Here is a 23,047-nt window from a genome sequence, read left to right on the forward strand (position 1 = left end):
AAAATAGCATAGTCAAGCGAAAACACACTAAACAAGAAAATTACATATTGGATAACCACAGTGACAGCACAGAAGCGATGGAAAAAACAGATGCCTATAAATATCTAGGATACAGACAAAAAATAGGAATAGATAATACAAATATTAAAGAAGAACTAAAAGAAAAATATAGACAAATACTAACAAAAATACTGAAAATAGAATTGACAGCAAGAAACCACACAACAGCTATAAATACTTATGCTATACCAATATTGACCTACTCATTTGGAGTAGTGAAATGGAGTAACACAGACCTAGAAGCACTCAGTCCACTTACACGATCACAATGCCATCAATATAGAATACATCACATACATTCTGCAACAGAAAGATTCACATTAAGCAGAAAGGAAAGAGGAGGGGATTTATTGACATAAAAAACCTACATTATGGACAGGTAGACAATTTAAGAAAATTCTTTATAGAACGAGCAGAAACTAGCAAAATACACAAAGCAATCACTCATATAAATACATCGGCTACACGATTGCAATTTCATAACCACTTCTGCAACACTTTAGATCACATAACATCAACAGATACGAAGAAAGTAAATTGGAAAAGGAAAATACTACATGGAAAGGACCCGTATCATCTAACACAGCCACACATCGATCAAGATGCATCCGACACATGGCTAAGAAAAGGCAATATATACAGTGAGACAGAAGGATATATGATTGCAATCAGGATAAAACAATAAACACCAGATATTACAGCAAGCATATTATTAAAGATCCCAATACCACAACAGATAAATGCAGACTTTGGAAACAACAAATAGAAACAGTAGACCACATCACAATCGGATGTACAATACTATAGTTCAATTCTTTTATCTTGATGGTTCGCGCATGCCCCCCCAGACGAGGGAGACTGCTGTGTTGCCAGTTGTACACGCCAAGAGAAGCAGCACCATAGTATAGTTAGCAAACTTACGTTTAGGGGGGAGCGCGCAGTTTATAAAGTAAAGCCACCACGGCCCCATTAACCCTTTCGCTGCTACAGAGACGTGCTCCCCTCATTACGAGATGTGCGCGATTTTGTCAGCATTGCACTGCTCGCCTGTGAAGACACATGGTTTTCGACTGCTTTGACACACTTTATTATCGATTTCACAAAAACTATTTGGCCCAAAAATTTGATTTTTACACATCTTCTTGACTGTTACCTTCCCCCAATAAATGACTTAATTTTGTTTCACTGTTCAACACAGTTATTGTGCAGCATTAGATGTAGTAAACCATTGCACGAAATTTTGAAGAGTTTTGCAGAGGTAAAAATCCATAGCATATATTTTCTGTATGGTCGACTGTAGTTGCCACTAGAAATTTCAAAAAATTACATTCAAACGAATAAAATTCATGAAGTAAGAAACTTCGATATTGGTTTTGTAATAAAGAAAATATTAAGCACCAACCAAGGTTTGAACTCAGATTCTTTCGCTCAGCAGCCATACACTTTTAACCATTACGTTAATGCAGCTCGTCGTTCATTATATCTCCTGGAGGACTTTAAAAGATCACTCAGAATACCGACAAACACTGTTGGTATGATTATGAATTACTCACGTTTCGTCGAAGTACAATAGGAAATAAACAATTACCGCTGTTCTTGTTTGCGAAAAAGTGGTTAGTGAGAACGATACATACACCTTTCCTTGTTATCGCCTGAATTAGGAGGCTTATTGCTTGTATGGTTTAATTAATTCATAGAATATGAAGAAATTAGCATAAATAATGCTTTTTACAAACTTTCTATAACAGAAAGTCTGCTATCAAGACATTGTTTTTGTTCAGTTACTTTGTTTACGCCTAAACATTTCTAAAACTGAAGACACTCGTCCGTGCCCTACACTGCAGTCGAGCTCTGGCAACGTCGTTCTCTGCTCACTGGCTGACTATGTTTTGTGACGTCACGTGCGCAGAACGATCGTAAACTCGGCCGCCGTCATAAATGAGGTGCACTTTAGCAAATACAGAATACCCCAGAAGACATGACAATGTAGCAAAAATAATACATCAGCAACTTTTCATACAACATAAACTAATAAAACAACACGTTCCCACATGCAAGTGTGCACCACATAATGTACTGGAGAATGATGAATACAAATTATACTGGAACAGAACCATTATAACAGATAAAAGAACACATAACAAACCTGACATCAAACTATCCAATAAAAAGAAGAAATTAACACAACTAATCGAAATATCCATACCCAATACAACAAATATACAGATGAAAACAGGAGACAAAATTGAAAAATACATGCAACTGGCAGAGGAAGTCAAGGACATGTGGCATCAGGATAAAGTTGACAGTTGACCAATTATACCATCAACTACAGGAGTCATACCACACAATATCCACCAGTGCATCAACGCAATACAGCTACATCCAAACGTATATATATACAACTACAGAAATCTGTAATTATTGATACATGTTCAATTACTCAAAAGTTCCTAAATGCAATGTAACATATACCGTACAGTTAAAAGGAAGTCACACTAGATCAAGGTCCATGTCACTTTCCATTTTTAACCAGACATAATGTCTGGAAAAGGAAAGAAATAATAATAATAATATTTTGCTGTAGGTATTATGTGTAAATATTGTGTTGAAGGGGAAATAAAATATTTATTGTGACTTTAGAGATTTAAAGCTACTATTAACCCTAATTAACATCATATATAAATACAGCACTGTTCATATTGGCCCAACCAAAGAATAATGACTTTTCCACACATTAGTACAATGTATGCTTACAAACATAATTACAGTACCAGTGAAGGAAAGATTATGCTCGAAACACCTCTGGAATATCGTAATGTTGACTAATTCTAAAAATAAAATAAAAGCAGAGCTGTTGAGGAACAATGAAACCTCACATTTGTGTATTAGATTTTCGTACAGAGCCACAAACATACTTCAAGAGGAATTCAGAATTGATTTTACTCATTCACAAATGATTTTCGTCCTCAAACGACAGCTCTCGTATTAGCAGCCTGGATGTCTTCAAACAATTTCTACGAAATAGAGTTTTCTATACCCAACATTTGTGGGTTTGCTTTTTCTTCATCAACATCTGTATAAGCCCTTTGGCTTAAACCTGTACAACCATATTAACTATCATATGAATAAGTCCACTTGTCACCATCTTAAAAGTCGCTTAAGTGTCGTTTCCAGCTTTGGAGTGTGGAAATGCCAACTTGGCTGTAAGTTAGTGGTCGGCAGATGCATGTGTTAGTAAATCTTGCATGTGGAAACCTGGCTTAATGAACTGCACCATCAATTCATCTGCTAGAATGCTACCGCACGTTAGGGTATCAAACAATCACAGAAGTCGATACAAGGCTGTTGCCTTCGATACAGTATGAACATGTAATAAGTTACATTATGTATGTCCCACTATGAAATGAGAACTGCACGTATAGAATCACAATACCCTGATATTCCTGAACACTCATTGGTCCATACATAACGACCAGGATGCTGCTCTTGAAACAAAATGGACTTTTGTAGATCAGCAGATCTGATGATGGTCTATTTAGAAGAACAGGCAAAGATGGATGCACCTTTGGAGTGTGATCTATGATGCTTGCAACGCAGAATGCAGAAAGCAATGTCCAGCATCCACAAAAGGGACTTTGCCCACCTTAAGCTGGGGAGGGGGGTTATCCATAAACTCCATAATGTGTACTGTAATGTAGATACCAGTGCATGCTGTATGTTCCACAGCGCAAAAAATTTAAAAACTAAAAAATTTCGTGTAGAGCAACATATGGAAGCATGTGCCACTGAACTAAAACAAAATGATGGCACTTTCATAATTGTAACAGTGTATAGGTCCCCCTCAGGGAATTTCCAGCTATTTCTAGGAAACTTGGATGCTTTGTTGTGCTATCTGTCAGACAGGGGGAAGCAAATTATCATTTGTAGGGATTTCAATGTTGATTCCCTGAAAGAGTGTAATAGGAAGAATGACCTTGTAGTATTACTCAGTTCTTTCAATTTGAGCTCCGTCACTGATTTTCCTACTCGGATAACAAAGAACAGCAGGACATTGATAGATAACTTTTTTATAGACCAAGATAAGTTTAAGGACATAAATGCTTATCCTGTTGAGAATGGTCTTTCAGATCATGGTGCACAGCTAGTTACAGTACATGACATAGCTCCATGCAGTATATCAAATCAGAATTTCAAAGCAGTACGTTCAATTAAAATATAGATACTGCAAATTTTAGGGAAAGTCTAAAGCAGCTAGACTGGGATGAAGTGTATATGGAAACCGATGCAAACTTGAAATATAACGTATTTCATGATACACTTTTAAGCGTATTTGAAAATTGTTTTCCCAAGAAAATAGTTAAACATCATTCCAAGAAAACATATAAAAACCTTGGCTAACTAAAGGAATAAGAATATCTTCCAACTGTAAAAGAGAACTGTATCTAACAGCAAGAGGGAGTACTGACTCCGAAATTGTTCAATATTATAAAACCCATTGTGCGGTGCTAAGAAAAGTTATTAAAAAGTCTAGAAGCATGTGTATCATGTTTGAGATCAGTAATTCTGTTAATCAAATTAAAGCAATTTGGAATATTATTGAAAGGGAAACAGGGCAACTAAGAGCACAGGAAGACTTTAGTGCCATAAAACTGAATGACAAGTGTACTAACAAACAATCAGAAATTGGAAATATTTTCAATAATCATTTTTTAAATGTTGTGGAGAAAATAGGATCTAGATCTTCACTAGAAGAGGTAAGGCTTCTAATAGAAGAGGCCATATCTGTGCAGTTTGAAACAACTGTATTTCCACCAACCTCTCCCTCTGAAATCAGTAAAATAATAAACTCACTGAAAAGTAAAAACTCTTACAGAATAATCCCGCAAGATACTTAAAGCTTGTTCCCCACAGATAAGTAGGATTCTCAGCCACGTATGTAATAGCTCTTTGGAGCAGGGTGTTTTCCCCGATAGACTGAAATATGCCATTGTAAAACCATTGCATAAAAAGGGGGATATGTCGGATGTCAACAACTATCGCCCAATCTCTCTTCTGACAGCTCTATTAAAAATTTTTGAGAAAGTAATGTATTCAAGAGTAGCCTCCCATATTTGTAAAAATAAAGTACTAACAAAATGTCAGTTTGGTTTTCAGACAGGCTTTTCAACAGAAAATGCTATATACACTTTCACAGATCAAATATTAAATGCCCTGAATAACCGGACATCACCCATTGGTATTTTTGTGATCTCTCAAAGGCCTTTGATTGTGTAAATCATGGAATTCTTTTAGATAAGCTAAATCATGATGGTTTGAGGGGGCAGTGCACAAATGGTTTAATTCATACTTAACTGGAAGAATGCAAAAAGTTGAAAAAGTTGAAATAAGTGGTTCGTGTAATGTTGAAACAACAGCTGATTCCTCAAACTGGGGGGGGGGGGGGGGCTATCAAGTACGGGGTCCCAGAGGGTTCGGTCTTAGGTCGTTTACTGTTTTTGATATACATTAATGACTTACCATTCTATATTGATGAACATGCAAAGTTAGTTCTTTTTGCTGATGATACAAGTATAGTAATAAGATCCAAAAACCAAGAACTAAGTGATGTAATTGTAAATGAAGTTTTTCACAAAATTATTAAGTGGTTCTCAGCAAACGGACTCTCTTTAAATTTTGATAAAACACAGTATATACAATTCCGTACAGTAAATGGCACAACTCCAGTAATAAATATAGACTTAGAACAGAAGTCTGTAGCTAAGGTAGAATTTTCAAAATTTTTAGGTGTGACCATTGATGAGAGGCTAAACTGGAAGCAACACATTGATGGTCTGCTACGTATGCTATTAGTGCTATCGCAAATTATGGTGATAAGACTCTCAGTAAATTAGCTTACTATGCCTACTTTCATTCTCTGCTTTCGTATGGCATCATCTTCTGGGGTAATTCATCGTTGAGTAGGAAAGTATTCATTCCTCAAAAACGTGTAATCAGAATAATAGCTGGAGTCCACCCACAGTCATCCTGTGGACATCTATTTAAGGATCTAGGAATCCTCACAGTAACCTCACAGTAAATATATTCAGTTATGAAATTTGTTGTTAATAATCCAACCCAGTTCAAAAGTAATAGCAGTGTGCATAGCTATAACACCAGGAGAAAGGATGATCTTCACTATGCAGGGTTAAATCTGTCTTTGGCACAGAAAGGGGTAAATTATGCTGCCACAAAAGTCTTTCGTCACCTATCAAACAGCATCAAAAGCCTGACAGATAGTCAACCAACATTTAAAAATAAATTAAAAGAATTTCTAGATGACAACTCCTTCAACTCATTGGCTGAATTTTTAGATAGAAATTAAGGGAGGGAAAAAAACTATCTTAAACATTAGTGTCATGCAATATTTTGTGTAATGTAATATCTTGTACAGACATCTTTCATTAACCTGACACGTTCCACATCATTATGAAGTGTTGTATTCATGATCTATGGAACAAGTATTAATCTAATCTAATCTTGTGGTTGGAGTCTAAGAGGCTGACTTGAAGACCAGAGACATTCCCATGATGTCAACTTTTTATCATCATCTTTTTAGTCGGATGTAAAGCTGCACACTTTATGTGGGAAGCAGAACTGTATAGAGAAACGTTGTTTGTAGAAGAAGGTGGAGACTAATGAGAAAGCCTGCATTAGGGTTAAACATTGGGGATCGATATTGGCCATGCCCTTGAAAAGGAACTGTACTAATATTTGTTTTAAGCAATTTAAAGAAATTATAGAAAATCTAAATCTGGATGCCTGGGAGGCACTTGAACTGAATACAAGTTCTCTGCCTATCTTCTGAACCAACTCATTCAATTTAAGTGCTTATATCAGAAGCTAGTGATCATCAGTGGTGGACAAAGTTTTTGTGCTACTATAGAAAACTTGTGCAACTGTGGAATTGTGATAAATCGTTTTCGATGTTTTGGCTAGAGTTGTGGCTTAGTGATTGTGCATGTGATCAATAACCACCAGCCTCACACCAGATCTTGAGGCCATTAGCTAGTTGGTTGTGATAATTACTGAAACATACTGAGTTTACAAGATCTAACTGAATTGAAAAAGTGGATTTGTTTCTATCCAAACTCGAGGTGGTTAGATTGTTTTGTGGCTTTTGATCTGTGTAGTTACGAACTTCTGTTCTGTGTTTGTATTGTGTGCATTTGTGTAGAATCTGCAAGGAATTAGTTGAAGTAGGTCTTCTGTTTGTTTATACAGTATATTTTCCAATACAGTGGTTGGGTCTCAGAATATTTCTAGAGGCCATTAGATGCTTACATGGCATTTATCTTTGCTTTTGGAACAGTGACAGTCTTAGGACTGTCTCAAAGGCCAAAGTGAAACTGAGAACCTTCATTATGGCTATGTTGTATAGGTATGATCCTTGTCTGCTGATAAACGTTTCCTTGTTAATCAACTGAGTAATAGGTCTCATAATTTTCCTTGTGTGCTGTGTATCGCTAAGAGTGTGTGAATTCCAGCGATGGGTGAGACTTCATGGGACTCCATGGCTTTGCCAAGGATGAGAAAAAGTAATTTTACAGATTCAGAATCCAGATAAGTGATGAAAGAAATATAATGCTAAAAGCAAAATCTTTTAAATTCACATTCGAGGAAGTTTTGGACGAGTAAACATTGGCAATACAAAAGGTCTGTTTGCAGTAATGTCTATTTAAAATTCTAAATGAGCCTGGTGGTCTGTGAAAAAAACATACTGCTATGGAAACCTCTCTAATTAACTTATCATCGATGGAACGATATATCTCTCCTTCCTTTTCCTTGTCATTGTTTTTATTTTTGGTTAATAAAACATGTAACAAATAATGAATAGTTCATTACCATATAGATAATGAGCTACCTCTATTAAAACATGTTTGACCTGTGAAGGGTAACATCGTTAATCTATCATTTAGTCTCATCTTGTGAAAAGTGTCACACTATCATTAGAGCCATTTATGGAACAAGCATGTACTTCATTATAGTATAGAATTAGCAAACAGTAGTACTATTGTGGCAAATTTGTGATTCCAGTTCTGTTATTTGCACGAAGCAGTATGCATTAAAGGAATTCTGAAAACATAATCTTACTCGATTTATAATTTGAGTCATAAGATGTGGATCACGTACATTTTAATGTAAATTAGAAAATGCATAAGTACCAGCATTTAGTAAAGTCGAAACAAGGAATCAACAAACAACCTCTTTAGGGTCTGGGACATATTTTATTAGATTCACCAGATCAATAACAATAAAATAAATGAAAATCAAGCCTTACTTTAACCTTGTACAGTTTTGGAATGGCTTCATATTAGCAAAGTTGCTAAATTTCAGGCAAAACCTTTTGTTAGCTGTAACTCCATAACTAAACATTTGCAGACCTATGTTTATATGAACTTTTTTTCTTTAGCTTTACTCGTAGAATAACAGATTAAAATATTTGCATATCTTTGTGAATCACCATGTATAAAAAAAAATCATCTCTTAAGTAGAAGGAGGTGTCATTCAGAAATTATTTCAATTTGTTTTTAAGTGCTGGTTTGCTCTCTGCCAGACGTTTGTGGCAGCATAGTTCACCAATTTCTGAGTCAGATTTAGATTTAAACGAGAATAATGAAGGTTAGCCTCTCTCCTAGTGTTTTACTGATGCACATAGCTACTGCGTTTGAATTGAGATGGGTTATTAATAATAAATTTCATAACTGAATATACATATTGTGAGGCTACTGCAAATAACCCTAAGTCCTTAACTAAATGTCAGCAAGACGATCTTGGGTGGTCTCAGCTATTATTCTAACTACATGCTTTAGTGAAATGAATACTTTTTCCTTAACAATGAGTTACCCCAAAATACGAGTATGATGCCATCTGAAAGTAGTGAATGAAGACAGCTTAATAAGCTACTTTACTTTTGTATTTACCACCAAAATTTGCAATAACTCTGATACCATAAGTAGCTGAACTCAAACATTTCAACAGTTCATCACTGTTTTTCTTCCAAATGTAATTGCAGAGAACAAATTAATAATTTTCTGGAAGACATTGTTTACAATTTCCTCACCCAATTCTTGTTTGTTGGGTGTGATTACTACATTCATATCACCACTAAAAGGAACTAGCTTTGCATCTTCATAAGTGAAGAGTGTCAAGTCATTAATATGTATTAAGAACAATAAGGAACTCAAGATTGAACTATATGTGATCCCATTCGTGATACCTTCTCAGTTTGACGAATCTGCTGATTTTGCTACATTGTGTGAACTGTTTATTTCGATGTTCTAAATACGAATTAAACTATTTGTGCACCATTGCACTCATAGCATAGTACTTAAGTTTATCTTCAAGACTTTCATGATTTACCAATGAGCTTGTCATCAACTGGCTACTAGATCTTATGTAGATGGATGTTAAGCAAAATAATGTTAGTTAGTTTCGTGTTTCATGAATAATTTGCACACCAAATTGTAGTGATCTGTTATTTCATACTCAGACCATAAGTTGTTTTGTTAAAATGCCTACTTACTAATCATTTACAAGTGGTATTTCTTTAATATATACAGATGTGGATTTGTCAAGGATAAACTTTTTTCAGTGTAATTTCAGATTTTGCCTTCCTATCAATAACTCATTTTATAACACTAGGTAAGTGATGAAATGTTTTGGTTGCAGCATTGTCCTAAAGACAACATTAATGTGGTGTAATTAACATCATTTTTCTTCTGGTATTGCATTTTTCAAAGCATTGTTCCTGTTGACATGCAATAAATTATGTACGAGAAACTTCACAAGGTTATAAATATGCTGTGAAGCAGGCAGCGAAATAACTAACTCTTAATCATCTTCCTAAAAGGTCACCATGGGTGTGCACCACATATTGTTATTACAGCACGTTTTTGACCAATTAAGACTTTCTATCTTAAAGATGAGTCATCCAACAACATTGTTTCATATGACATTATTGAATAAAAATATGTAAAATATGTCAACTTTTTTATTTGTCACACTCCAAGATTTGTAATGATTCCAAGTGCAAATATGGCTGAACTACGTTGTTTTAGGTGTTCTAAAATGTACTTTTTCCAGTTTAAATTCTCATAAATGTGGACAACTGAGAATTTTGAAATTTTCATACCATTTATAATTTTCTCACCATGTTTTATGCTTATCATCGATTCAGTACGACTAATTGCACAGAACTGAATATGTGGTCTTTTCAAAGTTGAGGGTAGACCATACACAGAAAACCAATCAATGATACTTTTAAGAACTTTGTTTACCATTCCTCATGTTCACGAATTGATTACAGACTTGTGTCTTCACAAAAGAACTAATCCTGTTTTTCGTGTATTATCTGGAAGATTGTTTACAGATGTGAGGAACAAAAGTGGACCTAAGATTGAGCTTTGGGAAACCCCATAATGACTTATCCCTGTTCAGCATAATTTCTTTAGGGTACATTGATTAAATTAGGAAGTACAACTTTGTGCATTCTTTTGGCTACATATGACATGATCCATTAGTTGGCTATACCATAAATACCAGAGAACCTAATTTTATCCAGGAGAATGTTGTCACTCACTCTATCAAATATCTTAGACAGGCCATAGAAAATACAAGCCAGTGCTGTTTTTTTATTTAACGCTTGTAAAATTTGGTGTGTTGGTATGTAAATGTCATTTTCGGTAGGCCAACTCTCCTGATGTACAAACTGATTTACTGAGGATATTGTTGTTGCTCAGATAAGATACTGTTCTATAGTACATAAACTTCTCAAAAATCGTGGAAAATGATGTCAGTAGTTATTAAGATGTCTCCTATCCTCTTTCTTATGGAGTGGTTTGACAATGGCATACTTCAGTCTTTCTGGAAAACTGTCTTTAATTAGTCATACTTTACATATTTGACATAAGATAGGGCTTATTAGATGGGAACAAGTATTAATATTCTATTGAAAACACCATCAAATGCAGATGAATTTTGGTTTTTGAGAGACTGTGTAATTTTATTTATTTCAGAAAGAGATGTTGGTGATACATTCAAATGATTCAGTTTTATGAAGTTATTTTTTCAACATACTGGAGCGGATTTTGCCGAGAAGGCTCAAAAGAAAAAAATTAAAATAATTTTAAAAAACATTACACTGCCAGCAATGTTGTCATTAATTGTAAGAAACATTTTTCTTATTAACTCAAAAATTTGCTGATCTCCTTCTGCCTCCTTTTCTTTATATCCAGAGTTTCTGTTTTTCAAAATATTCTTCACAGTTCGGTCTTTGCGTGGGTTAGTGTTTTGTGTTCCAACTTGTGTCTAGGGACAGCAAATCTTGGTGCCGATCAGAAGCATGTGTATCATGTCTGAGATCAGTAACTCTGATAATAAAATTAAAGCAATTTGGAATATTATTGAAAGGGAAACAGGGCAACCAAGAGCACAGGAAGACTTTAGTGCAATAAAATTGAATGACAAGTGCACTAACAAACAATCAGAAATTGAAAATATTTTGAATAATCATTTTTTAAATGTTGTGGAGAAAATAGGATCTAGATCTTCACTAGAAGAGGCAAGGCTATTAATAGAAGAGGCCATACCTGCACAGTTTGAAACAGCTGTAATTCCACCAACCTCTCCCTCTGAAATCAGTAAAATAATAAACTCACTGAAAAGTAAAAGCTCTTACGGAATTGATGGCATTTCCAGCAAAGTACTTAAAGCTTGTTCCCCACAGATAAGTAGAATTCTCAGCCACGTATGTAATAGCTCTTTGGAGCAGGGTGTTTTCCCTGATAGACTGAAATATGCCATTGTAAAACCATTGCATAAAAAGGGGGATATGTCGGATGTCAACAACTACCGCCCAATCTCTCTTCTGACAGCTCTATTTAAAATTTTTGAGAAAGTAATGTATTCAAGAGTAGCCTCCCATATTTGTAAAAATAAAGTACTAACAAAATGTCAGTTTGGTTTTCAGAAAGGCTTTTCAACAGAAAATGCTATATATGCTTTCACTGATCAAATATTAAATGCTCTGAATAACCGGACATCACCCATTGGTATTTTTTGTGATCTCTCAAAGGCCTTTGATTGTGTAAATCATGGAATTCTTTTAGATAAGCTAAATCATTATGGTTTGAGTGGGGCAGTGCACAAATGGTTTAATTCATACTTAACTGGAAGAATGCAGAAAGTTGAAATAAGTGGTTCGTGTAATGTTAAAACAGCTGATTCCTCAAACTGGGGTGCTATCAAGCACGGGGTCCCACAGGGTTCGGTCTTAGGTCCTTTACTGTTCTTGATATACATTAATGACTTACCATTCCACATTGATGAAGATGCAAAGTTAGTTCTTTTTGCTGATGATACAAGTATAGTAATAACATCCAAAAACCAAGAACTAAGTGATGTAATTGTAAATGATGTTTTTCACAAAATTATTAAGTGGTTCTCAGCAAACGGACTCTCTTTAAATTTTGATAAAACACAGTATATACAGTTCCGTACAGTAAATGGCAAAACTCCAGTAATAAATATAGAATTTGAACAGAAGTCTGTAGCTAAGGTAGAATTTTCAAAATTTTTAGGTGTGTCCATTGATGAGAGGTTAAACTGGAAGCAACACATTGATGGTCTGCTGAAACGTCTGAGTTCAGCTACGTATGCTATTAGGGTTATTGCAAATTTTGGTGATAAGAATCTCAGTAAATTAGCTTACTATGCCTACTTTCATTCACTGCTTTCGTATGGCATCATATTCTGGGGTAATTCATCATTGAGTAGAAAAGTATTCATTGCACAAAAACGTGTAATCAGAATAATTGCTGGAGCCCACCCACGGTCATCCTGCAGACATCTATTTAAGGATCTAGGGATCCTCACAGTAACCTCACAGTATATATATTCCCTTATGAAATTTGTTGATAATAATCCAACCCAATTCAAAAGTAATAGCAGTGTGCATACCTATAACACCAGGAGAAAGGATGATCTTCACTATGCAGGGTTAAATCTGACTTTGGCACAGAAAGGGGTAAATTATGCTGCCACAAAAGTCTTTGGGCACCTACCAAACAGCATCAAAAGCCTGACAGATAGCCAACTAACATTTAAAAATAAATTAAAAGAATTTCTAGATGACAACTCCTTCTACTCATTGGCTGAATTTTTAGATATAAAGTAAGTAAAAAAAAAAAAAAAAAAAGAAAAGAAAAAAAAAACTTAATCATTAGTGTCATGCAATATTTTGTGTAATGTAATTTCTTGTACAGACATCTTTTATTAACCTGACACGTTCCACATCATTACGAAGTGTCGTATTCATGATCTATGGAACAAGTATTAATCTAATCTAATCTAATCTGAGCCGATCGGTTGCGCGCGGCTGGCCTATGGTCTGCAGCATGTAATGCGTCCAGAAGACTGGTGGAGAGAGCTTATACGTTCGCAAAGGAGAAAGAGCTGCTCAATTCATTCTGCACAAATACAAAACTGTATGTTAACTGTGCAGATCGCTAATGAAGTTTTTAGGACCTAGTTTACGGTAAGAAAGGACTTTACAAAAAAGAGTCTTCAGAACTACATCTCATGACTAAAAACTACTCCCCAACCTACGAGTAACTTTTCACAAGAAAATGCTCCAGTTCTTATTATCTTAAAGGACTAATGCTATATGTATCTGCTCAAAGAGGACTGTGTGGATAGATTGGTCCGAATCCCTTGTTTATCTCCGATGGCTGTCTATATGTCATTGACACTGGTTCCCTTCATTAACCTGAAGCAGAATTTTATTCTTAAATAGCGGAACTTTATATAGTTCTCTCGCGAAGTTCATATTTGACGAAAGCATTTTCCGAGTAGCTTTGTATTTTCATGTGACATTCCTTTCAGTGTATTGAATCTGCCAATAACATAAAGACTGTTGTGATTACGTTTCACAATCATGGAGGTGCAGAAGTATTTATTCATGTATTACTCTTAAGTGGAGAATCAGAAACAGTTGACTGGCACTGTGATGTAAGCTAGCTAGCTTCATGATTCTATTGTTAGATCAAGATGTATAATATGCCAGTCTTCATGTATTTTTGTCTGTGTGTGAAATATTTTGAAAATTGGGCCAACTGTTTTATGGTGTGTAGTCTCAGTAGTAGTGACATAGAAAATTTTCTTGGTAAAGACGTTTTGAATGAAAAATTGCCAGTAAAGTGTGAAGTGTGTTGCAGGAATTCAGGATTATTTATTTATTAACACTGCTTTAGCACCGTACAACAGTGATATTTTAAAATAAAAAATGTGTTTGCTATCTGATTGCCATTAGAGTTTTTACTTATAAGCAAATAAAAAGTGTGACTGCTAATGACAGTTAATTAAAAAAGTAAAGGAAATTGTCAAAGCACAATTTTTTATGGAGATAAGCATAGCAAAGCAAGAAGTAGTTTCTTTCTTTGATATGACATATAAACTTATATAGGCTATGTCTCATCAAATAAGACATCAGATTATTCAAAGAAATAAATTTATTATTTCATCAGTTTCGATTATGACGAAATTTGATATAAATTCCACATGTGAGAAGCCTAACATTTCGTATGAGAGTAGAAGAACGTTTTCCCCATACATTTATGGGATAGAAAGTTCTGAGGCTTTCGAGATTAAAAGTCATGCAGAATGATGTTGAAATTAATCTGCAGTAAGGACTTAGATGTTAAATAGAAAGCTGTATTCCTTAGCTTTTCAGCTGATTTTCACTCTCCTGAAATAAAGTTTGTCATATACAACACTTATCCAAAAGAAACTGATTTTCCCTTATAAATCAAATTCATTTGGTTTACATGCTTTAAATAACACATATTAGCACTGTTTCCTCTCCAAACAAAAACAACAAGACGCGTGTGCCTTTGTAGAAAGGTTAATTATTACAGAAATTTTAATTATCATTGCTGTATCCTGGACAATATTGCGATGTAACCTTTTGTTGCTGAACATATTGCGGAGCACAATTGCAACTCCATTTTTACATTTTTCAAATGAGAGCTCTATTAACATAAACCATCACATTATAACCAAAACACGCGAACAGCACATAGCAGACTGCCATAAGCTCGTGACTACCACCAGAAGGCGCTGCGGTCTACAGACCCGAGGCCAGCCCAGAGCATCCGATCGGCACCGAGATCTGCTGTCCCTAGAGACAAGTCATGTTCCATGGATCATTTTACACGCTAAATCGTAATGTTAGGGATCAAGTCATTGGTAGCTGACGGATCACCCGAGACACAAAATAGGATTTATTGTGTGGCTTTGGTGATTGTGATTTTATTGTCCTCTGATTTAATGTATTTTGTAATAATTAAACTATACACTTTTTATCCTTGTTTCACAAAGTTTATTACTCTGTACGTCCAAGGTTTCCGGTTATAAGTCCATTTTCTAGTACGTAACGTATAATATTCCATTATACTTCTATTAGTTAATTCGTAAATATGTTATTACTGTAATACGTTATTAAGGTCTGCTATAATTCTTTCACGTCCTATGTGTGAGAACTTAATGTTATGGGATTAGTGAACTGTGTTGTTTTGTTGATCTAGAGGCTGCTCTCATCGTGCTGAATACTTCTTGATGTCACTGATGTAACTGAATTACAATTATGATTCGATTATTGTGGTCCTGTTGACGCTTGCCTACTTTTTTTCGAGATTCGTGTGTTTTGCGAGAGCAAACCATATACATGTAATGATATAGAAGGCGCTGTGATATCACAGATGCAATGCTTTTACCTACCAACAGATGCCACAATATTCACTGTCAATAGTTTTTCATTGGTTATTTTCCTTGTCTTGAAAGTCAAAACTAAAGTGGCCATCATGGCGAATCCAAGAAAGTTTAGTGAGAAGATCGCTTTACACAATCAAAAACAAGCAGAAGAAACGGCCGCTTTCGAGCAGATAATGAAAGAAGTTTCAGATGCGACCAGTAAGGTAGGTAGTACCAGTGGTTGTTGTTGCCTTTATGCATAGCGTCGTTCATAACACCGTCATAATATAAACAACTTGCTGTGCAGACGTACATTACAATTGAATTCTCGGCACTTGTCGTATGAACTCCGTAATAAAAGATGATCGTTCTTATATTATTAATAAATACAGCATGAAAACCTTTCCGTGTAGCGAATATCGTTTGTGACGTGCCTCAGCCAGAATTGAGACAGTCTTGGTATCACAGCAAGTGACACCTGTGTGATGTGCCTGCGCCAAGAAGCAGTTGATTGTTATAGAAATAAATGTTGTTTATTTTTCAACAGAATATTGAAAGTTACTGTTTGTTTATTGTTACACACGGGAACATAAATATTTTGCAAGACAGTCGTTAAGGTTCGTGACATTGAAGGCCCTGATTATGGATTTGAAAAAAGGAAACAGTTCGCGTACAGTTTCGAAATACTCCTATCCGTGACCGTCTGTACGATTTATAGCATGCAGCATGCTATGTCCAAAGTGAACAAAATGCCCGGGAAAATGATAAGGTGTACAAACAAATGATCCGCGTGGCAGATTTATATTTATAATTTTCATCCATGTTATTAGAAACAACCGTAGTTTGTCAGTTTTTAGTCGTGGGTTGTGTAACTTCGCTGCAGAACGTTCTATTTTCCGCTAGTCATAAGAAATGTTTTCGAGCGTTTAAATGTTTGTTTTGGAATGTGGCAGTTTCTTATATAGCCAGACTTAGTTTGTAGACGTGATATTTTGTAAGTTACACTGTTTCAATTGTAATTGCATTTATGAAAGTCATAAGAGATGTAGGTCTGATCTAGAAACGAATTCTCTTAACGTGAAACTATGTTTGACTAATGGTGTTGTAAACAGTTGTAGACTGCAACACAGCTGGGCCATATTTCACAGGTTTAACGCAATTTATTAAACGTTAGAATGACTTCAAGTTTGTGTAAGTAGATTGTTCAGTGTACACCAGTAAATGCATTTTCTTGATGGAAAATATTGGCATTGGTTAGGAATACACAGAATATTATGTTCATTGTCAGAAAAAGGCAGCATAGGCCTACATCAATAATCTTCAAACATATATTTTGTGTAGACTATTTTGTAAACAATTTGTGCTATTGGTGCATTCCACTGGTGATTGGGAAAGCCTGGAATCAACAATACCTTGGTGCAGTCCATATCGTCCTATTGTGTTCTTGGTACTTTGTAGTCTGAAACCAGCTGATGTCATAGTTGTTTGGGTTAAAAGTAGTGGAGCACCCTCATCCCTCTCCCCCTTGCATTTTTCTATATAGCGCAGATGTAAACAACCTTTATTTAGCTTTCACATCCATAGTCTTCACCAACCCACAAACAAACAGTCATGTAGGCACAAATAAAAAATGGTTGGCATAAATGTTTTGACCTCTAAGTATTTCTTAAGAAGCTTAAACATGTATGCTACTGTTTATGTTTGCTTAATGTTGAATGTTACATTTCCTTATGCATTACAGTGTTATGGCAAGAGGTAGAGCCCTCTTTCTTAATAAAGAAATTGGTGCTAGAAAAATGAGCAGTGTGGTCCATCGGTGAGAACTATTGTGAGAGTACTAAGCTGCCAGTCCATTTTCTGTTGCAATTTTGGATAGCTGCATGGAAATTACGGCTTTAACGAGATGTAGGCTCAGTTGCGTATTGAAATGTGTGTGGTCTTGGAAAGTCAAAGGCAGCGCAGCACACACCCAATTGATATGATATGCAAGTAATCTACACATTTGGAGCCATGTACATACCACTTGTTTTAGTACTATTTAGTGTGTAATAGAGTTGAACATAATGTAATGATGGAAACTAATGAAACAGTTTAAGATGTGCATTTGAGCATTTGGTAATACTTGCTTAATGTTTGATGACACGCCAGGTGTCAGGGTAAGAGCAACATAGTGGCTGTTTCAAATTTTTTTCAGGCCTGTGAATGTGTGTACATGTAATATAAACCACAATATTCGCTGGAGATTTGTGGAGGCCTATTATGTATTTCTGTATAACATTTGTTAATTTATATTTGTGTAGATATTTTTGAGGAAGTGTGCACTAAATATGGAATGAATGTCTGCTATGACTTGATTTGTACTGATAAGGAGGAACCAATCAGGAGTCATATACGAAAAGGATGAATATTAAATATGAAGCGAATGTTGCCAAAGATTAATATAGACCTCTGGCTATTCAGCCCATTATTATACAATCTTTCCTTTATATTCACATTATTAGCCACCACACAATCAGAATGTCATCTTCCAACCCATTAGAGACCTCAGGCAATGCTACAGATCGGTTCTGTTACCGGAACCAAGATTCAGGGGGAAAGTGCAATGCTACAGATCGGTTCTGTTACCGCAACCAAGATTCAGGGGGAAAGTGATGGTGAAGAGTGGCACTACCTTACTTTAATAAGATGTCGGTATTGAGGTCTTGTTGAGATTTTAAATTTTAAGTAAAATTGTGTTAAGTTCATTTTGGCTTTCAAAAATAAGTTCCGTGAGATGTGAGAAGCATATGACTGAAACAATTAAGTTTAATATAGTGTGATACTTCACAGATTTGTCTTCATGGTATGTTATTTTTCTTGTTGATGCAAAGAGGTTTCACTACATAGATTTTCAGTTTCCTCATTAGTGATATAGTTTATTGATAAAGTGAAGAACAAACAATAGAATCCCCACTCTGTCTCCTCAACTATGTCACAAGGAGCTCCTACAGGTGGTTTTCCAATGTTACGCTGTTCCTTCTGCACCGTATCTTTCAAATGAGAGGCAGTGCTTTTCTCAGGGCACACCTGGGATTGTTTACTTTCCGGTAAATGAGTCAGTATGGAATACAAAAGTAACTAATTAGTGCAAGGAACACATGTCAACAGAATCAGCGTAAAACGCCACATGCTGCATTACACTGCTAGACGGGAAACTAATTCATGATTATTTGTATGACAGGAAAGCCCATTTCCCCAGCACACACACACTGCTCACTATTCACTTTACCTACAGACCTAGGTGTAGAGTTGGATTTTAGGCCCTTTTCTGCCTGGTTTATTATTTTGTTGAGAGCTACTTAATGTTAGTGTGTAGTACTGGAACGCCTTCCCCCCACCACCCCCGCTTTCCTGAAATTTGGGCTGTTGTGACAGACTGATCTGTTGTGTAGCTCAAGGCCTAGGTTAGGTTAAAAGTCAATTATGTGATTGAGAGTTGGCAAAGACAATGAATGAGAAAGCCAAATAAAGGTTGTGGTTAGAGAGAGACCAGTAATTTACCATAATGTTTATATTCATGTCATATTTAAAAGCGTTTTGACATATTTAAAAACTTTTCATCATAAAAACTAAAACAGAGAGGTAAATCCAGAAAATGTGTATTAGATAATGGACAAGTCTCCGGTGAGTATGTTGATGCATATTATGTAGCCTATACGTATCATTCATAAAGTATGAAAAATGCAAGGGGGTTCCAGTGACCATTATGAGACTTGTTTAGGAACACTAGATTTCAGATGTTTTGAAGTAGGCTGCCGAAGATGTGCAACACATTTTTGGTAACATTATCTGCTACTGAAGTTAGCTGATCATTTCTATGCTCTCATGCCGACTAGACAAACTAGTGACAAATTGTCCAACTGTTCCCTGAATTTTCTTCCTCGACAGTTATACTAGTTTGGTGAAGTTCTCTGATTGATGCAGTGGTCAAACAGAGATCTTGTAAATTATCTCCTTTATAGGTAAATTCAGATTCATTCAGATTTTCCTATAAATCTGTTTCTTTTGTAACTTCCTTACATATAAATATATGTAATATTTACATCCAAAATTGTTGTGGACAAATACTTCATTTTAGTAGATGGATTTACTTAGATCATCAGTAGTTAGTAAATTGATTTTGGAACTTTTCGCCTGACAATTCCTCTGTGCATTAAATTTATTTATATTGAATGTCATATTCTAGTACTTGACCAAATAATAATTTTCTGACCGTTTGACTTTAATACAAATGTGTCATTTACACACAGCAACACAGATTACAGACTTAATCTAAAATGTCATCCACATAAATTGTGAACAGTAATGGTCCTATTCCACTCTTTGAGATACACAGAGTTCTAATTTTGCTTCTGATGATATCTTGCAGTTAAGAATGATGAACTGGATATTGTTTGCTAGGAGGTCTTCAATCCAGTAACACACATTTTCAGGTATTCTCAAAGCATATACTTTGTTTACTATATGATGATGCTATAGTATTCTTAATTGTTTTACAATAAAGATTAGAGATTCTGACATTCTAAATGGCTTTGGTACATGTCTTTGCCCTCCTCAGTAATTTATTCAGTAGGCCCTATATTTTCCCATCACCAAGCTCCAAATCAACAGATTTAAATACAATATCCACAAAAGAGATTGCTATTATTGAGATGCTTAACTTACTTTGCAACTTGATCTGTTTATTCATAGGCAACATTTTGTTGTTGTCTCTTACAGAAAATGCCTCTCATTTTAATACATGGATCCACTTCCTACGTAGTAATTGTAAAGGTCAGCGTACACAATGCCATTGCCAGTGACATAATTTGTATTAAGTTCCTGCCTTCCATGGGACTTAAATACACAATGACCACAGTTTTTCATTTCCAGTAATTTAACGATAATAAACTATTTACATAAATTCTGTATCTGCAATGTGTGTGGAGAGCATACTGTGCCAGATGGTTACCAGAGTTACAGTAATCATGACTGGTAGCTGTATCATATTCTTATGTTCTAGGTGAATGCTCTTCCTAAGCAGCATCTTCTCATTAATCAATCTCGAGAATGCTTCCTTGGGGGCTCTTTGCCCAATGTCAACCACATAGGAAGTGATTCAGTAGATTTGAAGGTAGGGGTTAGAAGTATGCTGTTGCTTCATTGTAGTTTTTGTGTTCTCCCATTTGGGAATAGTTCCTTTGCAACGTTTTGTGGCTTCCACATTAACAGTTATTCTCCTGGCGCTAATGTAAAATATAGCTGAATTCCTTATGCTTGCTTCATGTTAGTGTAGATGAGAATAAAAATAGTCTAAATCAATTTGAGTAGGAGTCCCTTCTTCCTGCAAGTTTCCTTTCCATTTCATCCTGACTTTAACAGCTGTTTTCTTTGGTCATTGAAAATAATGTTTGGAGTGCCTTAGTTAATTTCTTCAAATCAGTACTTATTGGTGCTGTGTGTGTAATGCTTATAGCAGCAGTAAGGTTTCGTTTTATGCCACAAACATTTTGACGTAAATAAAAATTGACAAAAGAATATAATTCTGTGCATGACTAAAGTGATTGGATTGTTTGACAGACCAGTTAATAACTCTGATCAGCATATTTCAAGCCTTTGGAATGTAGCTAATTTTTGTTTCCTCTGATAGTCAAGAAAAAAAGGATATTTAAATACAAATTTTACATCAACCGTGGAACTTCATGTACATTGATGAATGTGAGTAATAATATCACTAGGTTTGTCATTTATCATTAAGTTGGAAAATGTGGTAAGGAGGCAGAGAACAGAGGCAACTACATGAGAGGGTAATGGTTATTACAGGGGGGGGGGGGGCAGAGACAGACCAATCAGTATTGAAAGGAAACAGGAAGAGCAAGCTAAGCACAAAGAAACATTTGCAAAACTTTACACAAAATTTTCTGACAAAATTATATACAAAGACAGAGGATTAAAAGTCAGTCAGAAAGATGGAGATGGTTGACTGAAGGTGGATAGAACAGGTGATAAAACATTTTTGGACATTCAACGTAGAATGCCAGTGTTGCATTTGAGAGAGGAAGAAAAGTGGTGCCAGAATGTAAAGAGGATAAATTAATACTCTGACTGTGTGAATCTTAAAGTACATTTGTTTTTCTAACTTCATAATTTTCTGGATTCAATATGTTGATCTCTGTCTTCGTCTTCAGCAGTTATCTCTTTGCCACACCAGAAAAACAAACTGTAGAAAGTAAAATTCATTTGAAAACAAATTAAATTGAGACTTGTAATTATTTTTGACTGCCAGTAACAGACAATTTACTCCATGTTAATGCTAGTCTACTAAATATCTCTAGTAATCGGATGGGTGTTCTTGTGCCAGATGCCGTAAATTTGTTATTTGGGGGCTAGTTTGAGTGTACTGTGAAAGTTTTTTGAAAGTACTGCAGGTGCTCTTATCCAGTCTCTCAAATTACTTAGTGAGTGTTCCACAGTATGTTTTATTGAGAAGATTTCTCTACAATAACATAGTAGGAATAGAGCTTAAAGGCTTGGAGCGAGTGCCACAGGTGGCTTATTTGGCAAAATAAAGAAATCTGCACTTCAGTGATTGTAGTAACTAAAATATTTTAAGTGCCTGGAAGTATTAGACCACTTTAAGAACTGCTTGTATTTGGGTAGCCATGTAGCAGGCATGATGTAATGATGGATCTAGATCCCAAGCACACTCACCATTTACCCCCGTCTTCTGATTTTTTTGTTTTGTTTTAATGATATGTCGACTAACAGCAAATGAGTGCCTACTATTCTTTTGTGAAAGTTCCTGCTACCTTCCCTGCATAAGCATCTCTTGGAAAGATGCAGGTACAGTTCTTTGATTTTGTTGGTTAATGAAAGACGTACAGTCACGTTTAATCATAAACTGACTCTGAATTGCTGGAATTAAACATATTAGACAGCCTTTCACAGGAATAGAAATGCTGTAGCGCAAAAGTGTTAGTGAAGTGGTGCAGTGGTTAAGAAGTTTAGAAGGAATGGAATTCAAATCTCTTCCAAAATTATTCTTGCAACTGGCTATAGATGCTTCCTTCTGTTCTTCCTATCTCCATTCTCTTTCATCGGAAGAAGCACTCAATCTCCAATATTGGCACTGATGAGACACCACAATTAAACACTGGGATCATACAGAAGAGGCTTCAGT

At 35.5% G+C, this 23,047-nt stretch overlaps 1 protein-coding gene across 3 annotated transcripts in view; it reads left to right on the plus strand.

Moving 5' to 3' along the window:
* The first annotated feature begins 15,665 nt into the window (after positions 1-15,665).
* LOC126266861 (CREB-regulated transcription coactivator 1-like) overlaps positions 15,666-23,047 on the plus strand; it is a 674,669-nt gene continuing 667,287 nt past the window's right edge. Inside the window, exon 1 of one of the 3 annotated variants that reach the window (XM_049971482.1) lies at positions 15,666-16,073. In XM_049971482.1, coding sequence (XP_049827439.1) covers positions 15,858-16,073 — 216 coding nt within the window. In that variant the 5' untranslated portion in view covers positions 15,666-15,857. The remainder of the gene's footprint in view (positions 16,074-23,047) is intronic. The other 2 variants (XM_049971483.1, XR_007548939.1) reach the window with 2 other exon arrangements.

The sequence above is a fragment of the Schistocerca gregaria genome, chromosome 4, assembly GCF_023897955.1.
Source record: "Schistocerca gregaria isolate iqSchGreg1 chromosome 4, iqSchGreg1.2, whole genome shotgun sequence".
Taxonomy (NCBI): domain Eukaryota; kingdom Metazoa; phylum Arthropoda; class Insecta; order Orthoptera; family Acrididae; genus Schistocerca; species Schistocerca gregaria.